Source organism: Gossypium hirsutum, chromosome A03 (genome assembly GCF_007990345.1).
Source record: "Gossypium hirsutum isolate 1008001.06 chromosome A03, Gossypium_hirsutum_v2.1, whole genome shotgun sequence".
NCBI lineage: Eukaryota > Viridiplantae > Streptophyta > Magnoliopsida > Malvales > Malvaceae > Gossypium > Gossypium hirsutum.
This window is the reverse complement of record NC_053426.1, coordinates 1387172-1408319: the sequence shown is the minus strand read 5'-3', so window position 1 is coordinate 1408319 and position 21148 is coordinate 1387172. Positions and strand designations below refer to the sequence as shown.

General features: G+C 36.1%; 1 protein-coding gene across 1 annotated transcript; it reads right to left on the bottom strand.

The window, feature by feature from the left end:
- Window positions 1–15515: 15515 nt before the first annotated feature.
- Window positions 15516–17561, bottom strand: LOC107933712 (protein SIEVE ELEMENT OCCLUSION B). The gene is made up of 5 exons (XM_041104037.1): window positions 17220–17561; window positions 17005–17113; window positions 16783–16913; window positions 16221–16697; window positions 15516–16130 (listed from the first exon to the last, which is right to left on the bottom strand). Exons 1-5 carry the CDS (start codon window positions 17559–17561, stop codon window positions 15516–15518), a joined length of 1674 nt encoding a protein of 557 aa, XP_040959971.1.
- Between the last annotated feature and the right edge of the window lie 3587 nt (window positions 17562–21148).

Genomic DNA, 21148 nt, shown 5'->3' with positions numbered 1-21148 from the left:
TTGCTGTAATCTCCTGAACTCCTCGCAGGACTGAATGTCGTGTCCTTCAAAACCATGGAATTCGCAAAAACTTTGACCTTTTTCATTTCTTCCTTCGAATATTCTGTTAAGATGACAGAGCAACCCATTTTTAGCTAGTACCTCCCAGATTTTCTGCAGAGGTGTTCTTATTTCAGAAACCCATCTTCTACTTTTCCGTTTGTCCTCTTCTCCCATTGCACTCACATTCCCTTCGGCGTGGTTTGGGAATGTGTTCCCGGATGTACCGCCAGTGCCATCAAATCATAGAATACCCGCATCGATGAGTCCTTGAACTCTCCTTTTGAAGGCCAGACAGTTTTCCGTAGAGTGCCCCTGATTCCCGGCATGGTATGCATAACTAGCATTTGGATCGTACCATTTCGGGTATGGAGGTTTAAGGGGTGCCATGTAATGGGGAGATATTAATTGCTTCTCCAAGAGTTTTGGGTACAGTTCCCCATACGACACAGGAATAGGGGTGAATTGCGGTTTCTCGGAATTGGGCCTTATTAGTCTTGGTTCATTTCTGGGTTGGTTTTGACTGGGTAGAGTGTTTTGTGGGAATGTAGTGACGGGCCTTTGGTTGTTCATGGCGTATACAGGGTAGGAATGATGTGATGCTTGGTAGTAAGGGGTCTGAGGAGGATAATAGAAATTCGGAGGAGGATAATTTTGAGGTCGGGGTTGGTTTGGATATGGATTAGGGGTATAACGGCTTCTCATTCCCACCATATGGGCTTCTGGTTCTTTCTTCTTCATGGGCGCTACCCTTCTTGAACTTTCTTGACCTTCCATTCTACCGCTCTTGACGGCATTCTCTATAAGCTCACCGGATATTACAATATCCGCAAAGTCCTTCGTGGCACTTCCTACCAGCTTGTCATAGAATGGTGCTCTCAGAGTATTGATAAAAAGGACTGTTATCTCAGTCTTAGTCAGTGGAGGCTCCACTTAGGCTGAGATATCTCTCCACCTTTGCGCGTACTGTCTAAAGGTTTCTGCTGGTTTCTTTTCCATCATTTGTAGGGTCATCCGATCAGGCACCATATCTGATACATGCTTGTACTGCTCACAGAAGGCTGACACCAAGTCCTTCCAAGATCGGATCTTTTCCCTACTAAGCTGGTTGTACCACCGAAGAGCCGATCCTACTAGACTATCCTTAAAACAATCTATAAGTAGCTTGTTTTCGTTTACATAACCGGTCATTTTTCGGTAAAACATGACAAGATGTGCTTTTGGGCACCTTGTCCCATCATACTTTTCGAAATTTGGTACTTTAAATTTCGGAGGTAGAACCAGATCGGGCACCAAATTGAGCTCTTTGACACTCAGTGCAGAGAAGGCTTTAGTACCCTCTATTGCTTTAAATCTTTCCTCTAAGCTCCTATACTTCTCTTGAACCTCGTGATCACCGATTTTTAACTTGGATATTTCTGCTGGATCGTCTAAATCTGGAAGGAGTGGATCAGTAGGACTAGCCCCCGGGTTTGATACGAACACTCCATGCCCTAGATTAGCAGGTGGTACAGGTCACTGCTTCAGACCTGTAGGTTCTTCTTGAGGGCATTCTCTTTGCATTACATGTGCATAAGGTAGAGTGAATCCTGGGGGATAGAGCGGATCTTGATCGAGGTTAACCCTTGACTGCGGTTCCACAACATCAGGGTTCGTAGGTCCCTTTCCTTTTACTAGAGCTGACATCATTTCCATCATCTTGGCCATTTGGTCCCTTTGTTCGAGAGATTCTTCTCGAGATCTCACCATTAAGTCTCTTGTTTCTTGTTGCGACTTGGCCAACTGCTTTTGTAATTCCCTTTGGACTCTTTCCATTCTTTCAATTCTTTCATTGAATTCAGCCTCCATTGCCCTAGCTTGTCGACGCGTTTTATACGAATGACGTGGTTCTAGTCTCGTGGTATTACAACTGCGAATTGTATGTTTTAACCTCAGCGAACGATTATGGGATATGCAATAAATGAATAAATTCATAAATGTCAAATGAATGTTAATCATGAAAGAAATGCAAGAAATTGGTGTTGATTTCAAGATAGCCCCTATTTAGGCATTTCATTCATCAAAAGAGTTTATTACAAAACATTTTTCCATTTTCGATTCAGCCATTACACAAACTTCCTAGCTATATCGCCGTATTTCTTTACTCGTGCTAAGAACTCTGATATGTTTGATCTTTGACTTAGAGGGAATCAGCAAATGATAATTTCAGCTTCTTCCGATAATTGTACCTCGTGCATGGCTACCCCACGAATTTTATTTATCAAAAAGCTAAGTTGCATGTCTTTTTCTTGGAGGCCCTCTTCGTAAGCACGAATGTCTCTATCATATTGGCTATTCTTTTCTTCCAAAGCTTTCAAGAGAGTATCTAGCTGTTGTTGACGATCTTGCAGTATATCTTCTAACTCTCGTGTCCTCTCTTTTAGTTCTTGACGTTTAGATCGACTAGTCATTACCTCGGCAGACACAGCTTCATGTTCGGCGTTCTTCTTCCTCAGTTCTATCATAGCCCGCGCAGCCTTATCCTCATCTTTCTTCGCTTTTCCTTTCCAAAATTCCATCCCGCCTTTAATGTTGCTTATTTCTTATTTCCATTCTGCCGACGACTTGCCCAGCCTACTATTCTTTATGGTGTTTCTTAACTTCTTATTTTCCAGATGAAGATCTCTTAAGTCATTTCTTACAACTTCAGCCTCTTTTTGCACTTTCTCGGTTCTGGATCTTTCAATCTGAACGTCGATCTTCAATTGGTAGTTTTCCTCTTGAAGAGCACTAAGGTCCCAAGACATCTTGGCCTTTTCTCGTTCAAATTCTTGTCTTGCTATTTCTAACTCGGACGGTATTTCCTTTGAGAAAGGATTCTGGACGGTGTAGTTCATTGACGAGATTTGCTGACTGTTCACTCGTTGCTTTCTCCATATGTTGTAATCTTGGGTAAGGGTATCAGCATATAAGGCTAATTCCGTGAGATGAATTTTCTTCCAAGACTTTCCAGTGTCTCGGATCTTCTTCATATACCCTTCACCTGCGAAAGCGAACTCGGACTGTGCTAATCCTCCAGTTGCGGGTATGAATTATCGCGAAGAAAATTACCTTTGGACTAATAGCGGAGCATATCCAACTCCTCCCCATAACCCGAGTAGTGGTACCCAATCTTGATTTCCAACCTTGTATAACAGAACCGAAGGGCGGATCCATAGTGCTCTCCAGGTTACATCTTCAGCTCGAAGGTTCTGAAAAACTGAAACCCAATGCTCTTCGGTGACATCCTTTGGCCATTCTCTCTCAAGATAGGCTTTCAATGGGGCGAAAGTTTTTGAAAAGATGTGGTATGGTGTGCGCTCTACTTTCCAAAAATGGCTCAAAATCCAGACATTGAGTAACTGCGCACATCCGATAAAACGTCCCTTCCCCACCTTCCTACAATTGTTTAAGGATCTGAAGGTCTCGGCTAAGATAGTCGGGACAGGGTTGATTCCTTACTTTAATCTTTCGAAGAAATCCACCACCGCAACTTCTATGTGTCCAAGGACTTTCGAGAAGATGATTAAACCGTAAATGGCCAAAGCAAATAGATTCACTCTTTTCAACATGTCGGGATGGTTCAGAACCAATTCTCGTAGGGAAGACCATGGAATGCAAATGGTTTCATTCTTCTTCTTTATCTGTTTTTTGGCCCATGTGTCAGTCATGTCTGTCAATCTCACTAACTTTTTCTTAAAGGTTATCGGCTTAGACTCCTATACTTTATAGAATTGCGCATTTTCAACTCGAAGCAAAGCAACATATCTTCTATAGTCAGAGTCATATCTTCTCGATTGAAGGTAAAACATTGGTAAGCCGGATCCCAAAATCTGACCATGGCTTGGATCAATCATTCGTCTACGTTGACAGCAATCAAATTGGCTATGTCTCCATATCTCTCGGTGAAGATACCCCTAGTGCCCGAGTCCCACTGATTCCAAACCCAAACCAAATCTTCAAGGTTATTCTGGCGAACATTCACAGTTACGTGCTCGGGCAGATGGCAATACATCCCTCCACTAGACTATCTCTTTTTTCTTTCTGAGTCTTTAAAGACCAGTCCCGAACCACGGCATTCTTCTTGGTTGTTTGTATGATTAACTCTTCCATTAGAAACCCGTTTTTTGGCAACCAAATCTCTAGTCAACACCTTCCTAATATGATGCATATAATGCATGATGTAAAATAAGAATGAAAACAAAAAAAACTTGGTTAGTAACCACAACAAATATAAATTACGGTAAATTCAGATAAAAAGTGCAAATGTCAAAGAAATAAAAGGTAAGAAGCGCGTCTCCCATGTACTTATTTTGGTGACCATTAACGGACGGAGGTTCGGCATGGCTTTAATTAGGTGACTCGTACGGTTCACTATATGCGGTTTAGGTTCTAGATAGGTACTCGAATTGTCCGTATTGTCATCTGCTAAGATTATTACGAAGCCTCGATCACAGCCCATTACAGGCTCACGAGTTCAATTCGAGGGATTACATTTACTTATGCCTATGCGGAGGGACAAGTTAACTCACGAAAGCATAAGTCATATGTAACCCGAAAGTATTCACTAGCCTGTGCGGAGGGACGAGTTAACTCACGAAGGCATAGCGTTTACTTTCACTTAAACGGACGGAGCCCGGGTATAAAGCTCATGTTATGCAAGAATGTACGTGCACGGTGTGTGGGGAGAAACTCACAAACCTTTACGTTTTATTTAAGAAAACTACAAAACTAAAACCATAAAACTTAAAGCTGAAAAACAAAAGATAAAACAAATTAGGAGATATTTACAACATAATGCGAATGTATGATTTTTCGAAAACAAAACTTGAGGATCATGACTAAATATTAATTTGAACAAGGAAGTTCAAAAATTTTGACAACACGTGTTCAATTCGACTCGACTCTCAAAAACTGGTCCCCAGCGGAGTCGCCAGCTGTAGCGACATAAAAATTTTAGCTTAGTCGCTAATTGTGGCGATTTATTAAGCATTTGATTTTGAAATAGAAGGGAGTCGCCACCGATCCTTTTTATAGGTGTGATCGGACACCTAATAAATTTATTTTTTAAAACAAAAAGTAGGTCGAGTTTAGGTCTACGTCAAAATCCAGAGAAAAAGTAGGGTTCGGGAGTCGATTTCATGTGAGGAAGGTATTAGCACCCTCGCGACGCCCAAAATTGGTATCTTATAAATATGTGTTTTCTTGATTTTCAAAAATACGAGTTTAATGTAACCTTTAGTCGTGATCCAATTGGAAAGACGAGAAATTTTAGTTTTTGGTTATTTAGAAGGGTGTTCCGTCTTTAACTCGAGCCGACAAATTCCATCCAACATAGCGATGAAATTCGATGACTTAATGTTAAATCGGTACATTGCCTTGATTATTGAAATTAGTTAGAAAATACGAATGGGATTTTCGAAGTAATGTAAAACAAATTGAGATGAAATAAATGGAAGAACTAGAAATATATTGAAGCAAGTAACAAATATGACAATAATATTAAAAACACTAACAAATACATGCAAGATTAAATGTAATTATAATATCAAACACGAGAACACAACGAATATTCATATGTAAAAATGACATTAAGATTATATTCGTAACAATATATAAAAGTATGATATTAAAAGCATACATAACGTGTATAAAAGATATATGTAATATGATACATAAGTATATTAAATTCACACACATAGACATAATATAAAAAATAAAGTAAAAAGTGATACTATGTACAAATATATATGTATACAGACATAATAAAAATATACACTAATATTATATAACAATAATACTAAAAATGATGATGTAATATATAAAAATATAAAAAATAAATATAATATAATAATATTAAAAGAAAGTAATTAAGATAATACTATATATATACATACATAATACAACAAAAATACATATACATATATATATGATAAAGTATTAGAAAATGCATACGTATATTAGGGATAATAATAGTAAAAAAACATGAACAATGCAACATGAATAGACGTATAGTAATGGTATATACAAAATGTTGCATTAAGATATTTACATAGTATATGCGTATAATATAGTTATTGAAAATATATACAATATACACATAATATTAAAAATGTACGTAATAGTTATTGAAAATACATACATGATGTGATATCAAAAAGAATTATATAAAATATAATAATATTTAGGGATATACAAAAGAAATATACAAGTAATATGGTATTAAAAATATATACATAACTTACAAAAATGCAATATTTAAAGACACATTCATATAATATATACAAAAGCATATGCATAATATAGTATTAGAGTATTTATATGGTATATATATAAAATAAGAATAAAAACAATTATTAACAATACTTCATGCATATATATATACTAAAATGTACATAATAATAATATATGTATATATAATAGTAAAATATGCTATAGAAAGTTAACATAATATATAAATACATAAAATAATAGTAATAAATAAACATGGAAGCTAATAATATATATATATATATATAAAGGTTAAATAAAGATAACTTAGTACTATATCAAAACATACATATATATAAATGTTAATTAAAATACTACTACAGCTAATAATAGATGATATTAATATTAGATACTAAAATAATAATACTAAGATAATTAACTTAAATAATAAAATAACTAAAAAGGATTAAATTAAATTAAAACAACATATTCGGGGCGAAACTGAAATAAAAGACCAGGACTATCCTGAACATGCGTGAAAACAGCGAGGGCCCAAAGGGAAGTAAACCTACTTGCCCCAAAACGCGCAGTACTATGGGTATTAAATCAGAAATCGAAGTAAGTAGTTGGGCCAAATTGTAAAATACAACAAGTTTGATTATAAAATCATAAAATGCGGAAGGACCAATTACATAAATATACCATTGAATTAAAAACGCGCGGATCCTGAAGTAGGTTCGGGTCGAATCGGGTCGGGCAGTGTAAAACGACGCCGTTTAAGCGTCAGATACCCAGGTGCAAAACGGCACCGTTTAAACCTGCTATAAAAGCCAACTTTTTCCTCAAATTTTCATTTTTAGCTAGGGTTTTTCAAAAAAAAAGAAAGGAGGGTGGTTACGATGCTCTGGACTGTGCGATTTTCAGCGATCGGATCATCGTCAGTCCGTCGCCGGCGACCACCGTGTACAATGGTCGAGAATGTGAAATCGTCCCTTTTTAACCCTCTTTCTTCCTTTACCCTGGATCCGTGTTTGTAGTATCCAAAAACACCACAAAAGCTGATTAGAAATGGAAATAGATTGCTCGGTTTTAACTCTCCGATCGCCTTTTCAAAACGGTAAAAGTTCATATATATTTTTATTTATCTATGAATAACGGTGGTAAAAAGGGAAAGGAACATAGAAATCACCTTTTTCTTATTTGATTGCTTTTGAATATTGGTTTTTTGTGTTTGTATTGTTGTGTTTCTTTTTTGAATATTCGGAAAAAAAGAAATGCCCCCCCTTTACCTTCGTTTTTTCTATTGAGAAAGAAAAAAAAATCCCCCTTTTTTTACATTCTGATTCGGGTTTTATAACCCTTTTTCATCTATTTGTTTATTGTTTGCGTGTTCTTGCAGGAGCAGATGAAGCAGTACGATGGCAGGGGCAGGTGACCGGTGCCGGTTGGTGGCCTTGGCAGAGGTCAGTGGTGGATGGGACGTTGCGGCGCTGAGCAGGTTTAGGGTTTCAGAAACTGAAACCCTAAGTCAGAATTTGGGTCAAGGATTTGGGCCTTGTGTGTTTGGGCTAGAGTCAGTTGGGTAGTGGGTCTGTTGTTGGGTAGTGGGTTTTGATGGGTTAGTGGGCTGTTAATTTAGTGGGTTAAGTGTTGGGTAAGGGTTTAATGGGTTTATGTTGTATTTGGGTTTTGGGCATGGGGTGGTTAAATGGGTAGTTTTAGGTTTAATTTGGAAATGTAACTGGGCTGAGTAGTTTAAAACGGCTCAAAATTGGCCTCTAACAGTTATGATTGTCACCCAAAATAAAGTACCGAAGAATCAAGAAAATTATGAATAACCATTCTTTCATCACCACTTTTCCCACATTGTTGAATGAAAGTGAATCACTGTCGCTACTGTCAGCCTGTTAAAGCCCTCCCGGTGGGCTGAGAACTATTTAAAAAGTGGTTGTTGCAACCAATGCAGCCACCACTAGAAAAGCATCACATGTTTCGGTTGAGATATTTGTTTTCTAGCCTTTTAGGAACTGTATGACATTGTCAAGAAGTGTAACCTTTGGTTCAAAATTTACCTGCTTCATAGAAGGAATAACATTAATTTCATTGGTCTTCATTACATGAATATGTTATCTTTCATGTTTTGTTAGGATTTGGGAACCAATTGACCAAGTAACTGATAGGATCTAGACCTTCGACCGGGATGAACCCGATCAGGAAGAAAAATTTTCCCCTATAGGCATAATTAGCTAAGGACCTTGCGGGAATGCAAGATGTTTGCAAAGATAGCTCATGCGGGAAGCCCGCAGAGGGAGCTCACGTAAGCCTCGCAAGAATGAGGTCGCAATAGGAAGGCTAGCGTAAGCCTCATAAGGACGAGGTCGTGAGCCATGTCTTTGAATATGAGCTTTGCTCGTGACTAGCAGGTGCGAAGTTTGTTAAGAAAGTCAATCCCAGGATAAAAAAAAGGACCGCATGCTCCATAGTCAAATGTCAAATAAGCTAAAGAAAACTAAAAGAATGTCAGCACTAGGGACAGGGAATGTTAGTACTTTCGGGTTAAAGGCCGAGACGAAATAATGGGCCCTATTGTGAGCTATAATAGTAGCAGTAGGAATGTGTATAAATACCTCTGTGTTTACCTTAATATAACACAAAAAAAAATTATGGAGTGTCCTCAGTGATGGTAATGGGCGAGCTCGCCTGGGCAATGGTTGGCAAGTTCGCCAAAAGGGAAGAACGAATGGGGGTAACTGTAGCAATAAGGTCTCCATAATCAGCCTTTCTCTTCTGGCGGTGCTCTAGTTGAGAACCACTCCCTTCCTCCTCACTAGAAGGTTTGACACGTGCGGCCTCAGCTGAAGTCCTACGCCTCTTACGACACTACTTATTAAAGCATCAATTCTATAGTTTTGTTAAGCTCGTATGAGATGTTGTCGATGTCACTTGAATTACCTTCGCTGCTCTGATTGGCCCCTACACCACTAATAACCCTAGGATCAGTAGAATTAAGTAACAAGTGAGTACCTCCTCCAACCCTCTCCTTTAGTTTGAACTTTGGGAGGGCAAAGGGACGAAGCGTTATCCCTCAATAATGGTAAAAGAAGTTCACAGGCTCCTCCAAGCGCCCCGTCAATATCATCCCCAACTAGTCACAAGAATCGTGAGGCCAAGTGCCCCTCACCAATCAGCCACCAACTGACCGTGCGACCTCTTGGTTGTCACCAGCCTTCCAAACATTCAGGCTAAGGTCCTTCAGATAGAATTTGAAGACATTCCTGGCAGTTAAAACCTCCTGTAGAGCCAGTATGCGACCAAAGCACAACCTCCTCAGAAGAGGATCGTAAGTTTGTCCAAGTCATGAATTTGATTTAGTGCTCTAAACGTTCAAAAAGAAACTTGGGTTTCGACAAAACCTAAAACGCAAACGAATCAAAAATTAAAAAAAAAACAATTAAAATAAATAATTAAGATAAATACAATAGAATAATAAATTAAATATTAGAACAATAAAGAAAATAGATGGAAAAGATAGATTGTAGCGTGTAGAAATCCTAAAGAGCCTTGGAAACAAGAATAATCCACAACCGTCTTTAAGCGGCTCTAATTTCCTCTCTATGAAAAAAAAATTGTAAAAAGAAGTTTGAAGATGATCTCACAATTTGAAAAAGATTATTAAAACTCTTCTAAAAGAAAACCCAAGAAAAATTCTTGAAATTAAAAGCTAAAAGAGAATTTATTCATTGAAAAGAGAAGTTGTTGAATAATGATGAATTGATTGAATTGTGTACAATGCAAAGGCCTTTATATAAGCTAGCTAAGTAAATCTAAATAAAACTCTTAAGTATACTAGAACTCTAATTAACGTAAATAATAAGTAGTTTAAACTTAAACTTTTTTGTTGATATATAACTCCTAAATAACTTAAAATACTTAATAATTATAAAAAATTTGGAATAAAAAAATAAAATAATAAGAGTTGATAAATACAATATTGGGCTCATATATAATAAAAAGTAAGCCTAAAACCCGAACCTAATATGATTTAAACTCTAATTAAAAGCCCGAAACTTATAATTTCTGTAATAATCCTGTTTAAAAATTTTGCTTGCGTAGTCTTCACTAAAACAGTCATAACTTGAGCTCCCAAAGTTGAAATTGAGTGATTCAAAATGCGTTTCGAAAATAAGAGATAGATATTCGAATGGTATGAGACATCATCTAGAAATGCCTGGATACCATCCAAAAATTTGTCGCAAGTTGAGTAATCATTTCAGCTTGAAAATTGACAACTTGGTTGAATTGACTTTAATACGCTTCACCGATTCCGTGAATGTATCATTCCTCGTTTCCTTGAAAAGATTCATCCTCACATACTAACTTTGATAGAATCTTGGTTTGATTTACTTGACCTTCGACCTTGTTGTTGGGCCTTGAGATAATGTAAGTCCCATGGACCTGAAAGTGAGCATTGGGACTCATATCAAAAAATTATCTTACTATTAATTTCCTACTGAAGAAAGGATTATTATAGTTAAATTATGCTAATAGTTCATGTAGTATGTGGTTTTAGTGGATTTGGTTTGCATTCCATTTTGATCAACTTTAATATTTTGGACATTTTGAATATTAAAATTTTAAACTTTACTTAAAAGACAGTATTTGGATAGTTAAGAAAAATGATATGGATTTTTTGTAATTTTTTTTCTCAGCCAATAGTAAAAAAATTATTAAAAGAGAAAATAGCCCACTAAATACAATGGACTAAAACTAATTTTCATAGCAAAAATGCTATTCAAATATTAAAAATGGCATATTAATTTATTTTATACTCGAGCAATTAATTTAACCAAAAATAAAATAACACACTAAATTTCTAAGCCACACTAAAGCAAGGGATGGTTAAATTGTTTATATACTTTAGTTTTCCAACATTTGTGGAGCCTAGTTTAGTGAGATGAATCTACTATATTTGAAATCAATACAAACAATAATCCCAATTCTAACATAGCCCAGTGAAGAATCCTCATTTTTGTACCTCAGAGGCTTGATATCTCACTACTAACACTACAGCAAAATAGGGTTTTAGTGGCGTTTTTAGTGGTGTTTGGACCAAAAACACCGCAAAAGTTATACATTAGTGGCGCTAATAGGAAAACGCTGCAAAAGGTTAGAGCTATAGCGGCATTTGCAAAAAGTCAAGCATTAGAGTTTATGATAAAAGCGCCGCAAAAGGTCAAGCAATAGCAGGGTTTTTATGCAAAAAAATATTTTTATTTTAGGATTTAGGTTTTAAGATTTAATGTTTAAGTTTTAAGGTCTCTGGTTTATGGTTTTAGGGTTTATGGTTTAATGGTTAGTACGTTGTATTCCGTAACACCCCTAGAGAAGTGTTTGACATGGGCAATGGAAGTAGAGATGACATCGACGAAAGATCAGAAACTTTGCCTTTTCTAGAACAAAACTTAAATGAAAATATCCCTAGTACTAGTACACATTTCAATGGGTTCGCCAGGATGTGGATGAAGATATTTACGATTTATGATGTAGTAAGATTTTATGATTTTTTAATTATATGTAATATTATAATTTAAATCTTGATCTTGTTAAATATTTCAACTATTTTATTGTACTATTATTGTTGTAATTAGTTACTAAAATTTCAACTATTTTATGTGTATTGCAGATAAAATGCCTAGAAGAAGATTGCAAGATCTAAGTATTGTTTAAAATCCTCCAAATTCGGAAGAAACAAATAATGAAAACAAACTGGTATTGGATCTTCGAGTGTTCCGAATACAGCTGACGAACCAGAAGAAGTTCAAAGTAATGTTAAACTTTAATTTACATGCGTGTTGACTTTTATTATTGATTTCTCTTTCAAATTCTTATATTATAATATACCATTTTTCAGCTGAAAGCGGTGGGACGCGCAGAACTCGAGGACATACGCTACTAAAAGATTTGTATTAGTTAAATTCTATCGAGTGTGTCAAAGTAGTTAGAAATAGTCTTGGTCAGCCTGTTGGATCAGAAACTCGACTTTTAGCAGGATACTTGGGCATTATAGCATGAAATGCCAATCTGTTGCCTATCAACTACGAGTCATGGCATCATATGCTTGATAGTAACAAAAATCAAGCTCTCGACAATATTAAGGTAATAACATGAATGTAGTTTATAATACTTTAGTTTAAGTTTCATTTATATATACTTTCTAAACTTGTGTTTTTTGCAGGAGAGATTTGCTCTAGAGGTCTCGGATAATCATGTCAAGAAGGCATTAGGAAAAAAATGGAGAGACCATAAAAGTGTGCTTTAAAGAAGGAATATTTTAAGAAATATAAGTCTCGAAGAGAAATTGCGAAATGTCCCGCCGGGAATGCTGAGGTACCAATGGGAAGATGCAGTTAGATTTTGGAATTCAAAGAAAGGAGAGGTATTGCGTACTTCCAAACTCGTATAATTATTTCAGTTCATAGTATTTACTATATACATAATAATAATTTCATAATGTAGGATCGTGAGCGCGTTGGAACTACAAGTAGGCAAAAACAAAAATTCACGCACACAACTGAGTTGAAAAGTTTTGCTTGTGTAGCGGAGGCCGAGGTATTTTGAATTTATTAATTGTGTTAAATATTAATTAATTTCTATTAAATAATATTTTTACTACTATATTGTAGGAACAAGTCGTCTGGTCAAAAAGTTGGACGCGTTTAGTTTTTTGACATTACACATAGAAAGAAAGATGGATCTCTTATGACTACTAAAGTTACAAAAATTATGGTATATTTACTTGATAAATTTTGAATTATTTTAAATATTTATCATGTTTAATTATAATGATTTAATTTGTCGTTTGTAATGCAAATATTGTTAAGTTATGTTGCATTTGTTTTGATTATATATTTCGTTTCTAACTCTTTGATTGGTTTATTAGGAGAAATGAAGCTGTTGCTTCGAGTGATAGTTATATTAATTTTGACGACATTGATAGTTCGAGTATGAAGCGGTTGTTTCGAGTGATAGTTCTGTTAATCTTGACGACATTGATAACCGAGTTATTACTGAAGTTTTGGGTCCAGAAAGGTATGGTCGGGTTCGATTTCAAAGATCTTTTGTAAATCCAACCCAATATTTTGGATCAGCTCGCATCAATACATGCCTTCGGGGAGTCAAACTCAAGCTGAAGTTCAGAGGTTAAGAAACCAGCTGGCTCAGATGCAAGTGAGCATAGTTGAGCAAATTGCTCAACTTAAAGCAGAGGCAGCAGCTAGGGAAGCAGAGCAAAGTAGAAAATATGGTGAACTCCAGCAACAGCTTCAGAAAATGATGAAGATGTTTCAGCAGTCGCAGAATCTACCATCTTAGACGTTTGTTTTTTTTATTATAAGAATATTTTAACATTATAAATTTTAACATTATTGTAAGAATATTTTGTTATTTCATTTATTAATTTAGATTATATATCTTTCGTTGGATTTGAAGTATTTTTTAGATTTGCTATTTTTGGTTGGATTTGTATTTGCTGTTTTTGGTTGTTACAGGAATGATTGTATATGAATGAAAATGGGATGTTAGAAATCTGCTAAAGTTAGTGGTTTTTTTTTTCACAAATGCCGTTAAAGAACAAGACTTTTAGCGGCGCTTTCACCAAAAACGCTGCTAAAGAACATGACATTTAGCGGCGTTTTCAGCAAAAGAGCCACTAAAGCTCACGTTCTATAGCGGCGTTTTTAGTAAAAGCGTCGAGGTCACGTTCTATAGCGGTGTTTGTGGGAAAAGCGCCATTAAAGGTTATGTTCTATAACGGCGTTTGTGGGAAAAGCGCCACTATAGGTCATGTTTTATAGCGGCGTTTGTGGGAAAAGCGCCGTTAAATGTCATGTTCTATTGTGGCATTTTTGGGTAAAGCCCCGCTAAAGATCATGTTCTATAGCGGTGTTTTTTCGAATAAACGCCGCAAAATTTAGCGGTGTTGTCTATAGTGGTATTTTTTGCGACGCTAATAAAAACACCGCAAATAGTTTAGCGGAAGCGCCGTTATAGGCCCAAAAAAACGCCGCTAAAAATATGTTTTGCTGTACTGTAAATTCTTCTCGTTGAGAATTTAGGTTGTAAAACCATTCACAAAATAGTTATGTTCTCACAAATATTGTTCCTTATTGAACAAATAGTGCTCTTTTAAAAAAAATTTATTAAGCTATATAAGTCTCCCAAATATATAAAGATTTTCGAGACTTGATAACATATTAAAGATCAATCACAATCCCATCTAAATAGTAGTTAAAATTGTCAAATATAATATAATATTAACGACCAAAGTAGATTGTTGGTAGATAAGCTTTCAAGTTTTGATCCGATCAAGGAATTTGATATAATTGATCAAATGTGATCCTCAAGATAAGTTTTTCCAAGTGAATTAATCTTCAATTATGGACTTGAATTATTCCACAATATTAATACAACTCAAAGATTTGTTTAAAGAAATTGTCAATCTTCCAAATACGACAAATTGTTATTTTGTCACAGTGGTGCTGGAAGTGACACTTCCATTGACACATTGCAACAACTTCAAAATATGTCAACAGTTTATCATAAATCTAAAATAAAATCAAATGATGATACGGAATAAATTAACTTTACTAATTTTGTTGAACTTTTGATTACCACTATAAAGGTGTAGTTGTAGCAATATGTAGGTTACATAACTTGTCTTATTCAGAATTAATAATCTTTTGAAGTAGAATATCACCGCATAACTTTTAAAAGTTAAAACTAAAATAAAGTAAAAAAAATATTGTGAACCATAAAGCGTTTGTTAAAGTTTTGTAAACTTCGTAACTATGTCATATAAGATTTGATGTTTCATTTAATGGATAATTTTATAAATATAACCTTGATATTTTGAAAATGTAATTAGTATGTTTTAAAGTTTAGAGATTGATACACAATAAAAATTATAATTTGGAGATATACCATGAAATTAACTCATTATTTAAAAAAATCCAGGCCATAAACTCAAATGAACTCTTTATTTAGGGAAGTAGTCTTACAACGCAAACTGCGAATGCAACACAAACAATCAGATAAAATTAGGTAAGGATCTTCAATAACCAGTGTGGGATATTAAAAGAGCCCTAAGCATTATTAGAAAACCTAGCAAACATGTCGACTCTAGATATGAAAATCATATCATAATACCAAACAAACCTCCCCAAAACAGTCTTTTTTCCCCTTTCTTTACCTCACTCGGCACAGCAGCTGTACAAGAAATTCAACTCCATCGGACGACCACATTCAGCACATTGCACCCTCTCCGGAATTCTACCACCGTTACCCGGAAGGATAAGGCGAGTGCAATGATGGTGCTGGATAACCCCTTCCAACTTCTTACGAAGTGCTGGGATAAATCCCATTTGCTTGGCAAGTTTTTCCCATTCATCAAAGCTCTCCATGGTGCTAAGCACTTTCTCTCCGTTGGCTTTCACCATTTCACCCGATCCGGTGTAGAACACAACCCATCCATTTTTACTACTGTCATATCCAAGCATCGCCATCACTTCTTGCTTTATAACATCGTTTTCAATGATCTTCCCATGTTGGGTTTTCGAGTACAACATGCTCTCTAATAGGTTCCAAAAGAACCACACATTGTCATCTTCCCAAGCATGGCTAAGTTCCTTCTCTTTGATTAAACCAGTAATCTTTTTCACTCGTTCCCTTGCATTTTTCTTTCTAACATAAACCATTTCAATACCAATATCGAGAGCGTTTGCAACCCCTTTTGTTACGGTAGTGAAACTTTCGATCCATTCCATTTTCACACCACCATAGAAACAAACCACTTTCTGTTGGCTCACCTGATTATAACAACACAAAACCAAAAATAAATTAAGCATATTAATTGATATACACATATATATTAAAGTTATGTGGGGATGTTCATGTACCCAAGTAGGTAAGTTTGTTTCAAGGCGACCAACGAGAAGGTCAAGTGTCCAAGGTTTAGCTTTCCAAAAACTTTCTTCTTTTTCACTGCTAAACGGGAAAGCTGAATTTCCCCATATCCACATCATGCTGAGTGCATTTGGGCATAAAACCTTTCCTTGTGGATTCAATGTCACCGCAATTGGTTTCTTAACGAAACCCCATTCTTCCCTTATGTATTTAATCACTGCTGGTTCAATGGCAACATGGTGGCTCACAGTATACCACGACATAATTGATTGCAGGGTTGAAAACTTTTCTTGATAACCATTATTCCAAGTTGTTCTGTCCACAATTGGGAGCCATTTGATCTCATAGTTAAGCCCAGATGATACCCTTTCTTTGTAAACAACTTCAAGAACCCGAATCTCCTCTTCGGAGATATCAAGATCTGAAATGAGCAATAAAACATGCTTTCTTCTCAAGACATTGATATAAACCTATTAAATTATACCAGCAACGTTAACATACGATCCAATGAATTTTAAAACATGGTTGAAACTTGGAACATGGAATTAAACAGACCTCGGCCCTGTCTGGATTCAAGAGATTCTCTTCCTTGTCGAAGATGTTTTGGAGAATCATCAAGTTGTCCACTTGAGGTGTTTCAATGGTACGCTTGAAGTGTGCAAAAGCTTCCATTAGCTTCTTCTCATCTGCATCTCATTACAATCATACTCAACTTTTTATATAAATGTATATATGTAGGATTTATAATTCTAGATTTATCGTCAAGGATGGGCTTACCAATATGCTCATAACAAAGACGTAATCGACTTTGAAGGTGTTCATGTATACTGCTAACTTTATGTGCCAAGTTGATAGCTCCCATGCCTCTGAAGTCGATATAGTGAACCTGAAATGATTCAAACAAAAGATTTAATTGTTGATAAATTGAATGTCGCCATATTGTCTGATTGAGCACATAGAAAATTCATGACTCACTCATTTCTCATCCCTACAAGGCTTGTAATCTGCCTAGTACAAACGACGACACTCGAAATGATCCAATAGGTAGCAGTGTGGATATGAGCCATAGCGATCGACAATGGTGGCTCATCGATGGAAATATACTTAAAAGGTATCTCAGTAAGCTCAACAATGCACTTGGTTACATCGACCATTGTATTGATGAGCTTGCTGAGTGCATCAAAGTGGGTTTTCAGTGTTTGGGAGTGCTCTAAAATGTCGGGTTGCTTTAGGAGAGCCACTGATTTGGCCAATGAGTTTGAAGTGCAAAGCTGAGCGATCAGCCAAAACTCCCCGAAATTCACTGCAAAAGCCGCTATTGTTTGTTGGCACATAATTAAATTAACCTTGCACAAATAAATTATGAAAAGTTAGAAGAGTGAAGAGACTTGAATATGAAAAGTGAAAAAACTTGAATATGAATAGTGAAGAGACTTGAAGATGAAAAGTTAAGAGGCTTGAATATGAAAAGATACACACATGCATGAATAGTCACAACTCCTAGCATATAGTGATATAGATGAATAGTCACTTACAACTCCTATATAAAGAGTTGTATGTGATGAAGAATTATTAACTTTGTGTGCTTGAAATAAAAGATTATTTGAAAGAATTTTTTCATACAAAATTTATTTCTCTTCTCCATTATATTCTTTATCATTTTCTTTGTTTTATTTCTCCAAATATTAATCATTCAACTGCAAATTGGTATCAGAGCCTTGTTCGATCGAAATGAACAATTCTATTCCTCTTTCTTCCGTTCCTCAATTAACCAAAGAAAATTATGGCAAATGGAGTATCCAAATGAAGGCTCTTCTTGGATCTCTAGAAGTTTGGGAGATTGTTAAAAAAGGTTATAATGAAGTTGAGGCTGAAGAGGAGGAAGGATTAACACAAGTTCAAAAAGAGAGTCTAAGAAAATCAAGGAAGAAAAATCAGCAAGCCTTATTTTGGATATATCAAGGAGTTCAATCATATGAAGCGGCTTGGGAAAAAATAGCTTGTGCCACCACGGCAAAACAAGCATGGGAATTTTTACAAAATTCATTCAAAGGAGATGAAAAGGTGAAAAGAGTTCGGTTGCAAACTCTTCGAGGAGAGTTTGAAAGATTGCAAAAGACAGAGTCAGAATCAGTTTCTGATTACTGTTCACGGGTTTTGTCCATAGTCAATCAATTAAAAAGAAATGGTGAAACTATGGATGATATTCGTGGTGTTGAGAAAATCCTCCGTTCTTTAGATTCCAGATTTGACTACATTGTGGTTGCCATTGAAGAATCAAAAGACTTGAGTACCATGACTATTGATGAACTCACAGGTTCGTTGCAAGCCCATGAAGAAAGATTAAACAAGAAGAAAAAGGAAGTAGATCTAGATCAAGCACTCCAGTCAAAGTTGTCTCTAAATGAGAATAAGGGAGATTTTAAAAATCAAAGAGGGAGAGATCGTGGTCGTGAAAGAGGAAGAAATTTTAGAGGAAGAGGCTCAAATGCTCGTGAAAGAGGTGAAGATGTAAGCATGGAGAATGGATGGAAAGAAGCCAACCAAAGTCAAAATTTTAGAGGATCACAAAGAGGACGTGGACGTGGAAATCAAAGAGGAAGAGGTCGTGGCTATTTTGAATGTTATAATTGTCGCAAACCTGGTCATTTGGCAAGTGAATGTTGGTACAAAAAAGAAGAGAAAAATGAAGCTAATATAGTACAAAATAATCAAGAGCAAAAGCAAGAAACTTTGTTGCTCGTATCTCATGGTGGAGAGATTGATGATGTCTGGTATATAGACAGTGGTGCTAGCAAGCATATGACAGGTAACAAAAATTTATTTTCGAAGTTCTTTGAATCTGATTATGGAGAAGTAAAAGTAGGAGATGGCAAAGCTTACAAAGTTAGCGGTGTTGGTGAGTTGGAGTTCAAAACAAAGCAAGGAAGGGTAGAGAAAATGTCTGAAGTTTATTTTGTTCCTGGTCTTAAAAATAATCTACTTAGCGTTGGGCATCTCTTGAAGAAGGGGTATGATATTCATTTCCGAGACATGGCTTGCTATTTATCAAAGAAAAATCAGGTTGTTGCTAGAGTTGGAGTGGCATCAAATAATCTTTTCTCTCTTACCCTTCAAAATCAGAATATGTCTTGTTTTATTGGTGCTCATAAAGGAATTTCAAAGTTATGGCATGATAGATATGGACATTTAAACTATGGAAATTTGGAGATGCTTTCAAGGAAGATGATGGTTAGAGGTTTATCAAAAATCGATCGGCTTGATGATGTTTGTGAAGCATGTCAACTTGGAAAGCAACACAAAATTGCTTTTCCTTCTCAATCCTCGTGGAAAGCAAGAAGACCATTGCAACTTATTCACTCAGATCTTTGTGGTCCAATGACAGTTTCATCTTTAGGAGGTAATTGTTACTTTATCTCTTTCATTGATGATTACTCAAGAAAGTTATGGGTGTATTGTGTCAAAGAAAAATCAGAGGCTTTTCAGAGATTCAAAGATTTCAAGGTAGAAGTGGAGAACTTTACTGGGTTGAAAATTAAAACCTTGCGTACAGATCGTGGAGGTGAATATTTTTCAAAAGAATTTGAGAAATATTGACGAGATAGTGGCATCCGGCATGAAGTGACAGTCCGCCATACACCTCAGCAAAATGGTGTGTGTGAAAGAAAGAACAGAACAATTATGGAAATGGCTAGATGTCTTCTTAAGAAGAAGAGGTTATCAAGAAGATTTTGGGCTGAAGCTGTTTCCTGTGCAGTTTATCTTATAAACAGATCACCGACAAGAAGCTTGGAGAATTGCACACCACATGAGGCGTGGTATGGTATAAAGCCTAGTGTTAGTCATCTTAGAGTATTTGGGAGTGTTGCCTACTCTCATATTCCAGATGCAATGAGAAGCAAGTTGGATGACAAGTCAGAGAAATGCATTTTCATTGGCTATAGTGAAAGAAGTAAGGCATACAAGTTGTATAATCCGGTGACAAAGAAGATTGTGATAAGCCGAGATGTTCGGTTTGATGAAAATTCCATGTTTGAAGATATGGAAGTTGAAAAGGAAAATTTTCCAATTTTTCCTTTTGAACTTGAAGAAGAAGAAGAGGCAGTAATTGAGAATGCTGAAGATGATGCTCAAGTAGAAAATCCTCCTGCTTCCCCAAGTTCTTCATCAAATTCTTCTTCATCCAGCCCGATCCGAAAAACGAGAAGCATCCAAGAGTTATATGATGTAACGAATGAAGTTGTGCAAAATGATGCTGTATTCTTTGCCTTCTTTGCAGGAGAAGATCCAATTTCTTTTGATGATGCATATCAAGAAGAAATATGGAGGAAAGCCATGAAAGAAGAGATTTGCTCAATTGAAAATAATGATACATGGGAACTCACAGATTTACCGCCGCACAAGAATTCAATTGGAGTCAAATGGGTGTACAAGACAAAGATGAATCCGAATGGCTCTATCAACAAGTACAAGGCAAGACTGGTTGCAAAAGGATACAAGCAAAAGGAAGGAGAAGATTTTACAGAGGTATTTGCTCCAGTTTCAAGACTTGAGACAGTTCGGTTACTTATTTCTCTTGCTGCCCAAAACAATTGGAAAATGTTCCACATGGACGTAAAATCTGCGTTTTTGAATGGTGTTCTCAAAGAAGAAGTCTATGTTGATCAACCACCAAGGTTTGTCAAAAAAGGAGAAGAAGAAAAAGTTTACAAGTTGAAGAAAGCTTTGTACGGGTTGAAGCAATCACCCAGAGCATGGTACAGCCGCATCGATTCTTATTTTCAGAAGTGTGGATTCCAGAAATCTCCATATGAGCATACTCTCTACATCAAAGGCAATTATCAAGGAAGATTCATGGTTGTAAGTCTCTACGTTGATGATCTTATTTTCATAGGAAATGATGTGAAGATGTTGAAAGAAT

Coding starts and splice junctions, on each gene's coding strand:
- LOC107933712 (XM_041104037.1), bottom strand. CDS start 17,561: ATGTGCCAACAAACAATAGCGGCTTTTGCAGTGAATTTCGGGGAGTTT. Junction 16,914..17,004: donor TCTTTGTTATGAGCATATTG/GTAAGCCCATCC, acceptor AATGAGATGCAG/ATGAGAAGAAGCTAATGGAA. Junction 16,131..16,220: donor AAACAAACTTACCTACTTGG/GTACATGAACAT, acceptor TGTTATAATCAG/GTGAGCCAACAGAAAGTGGT.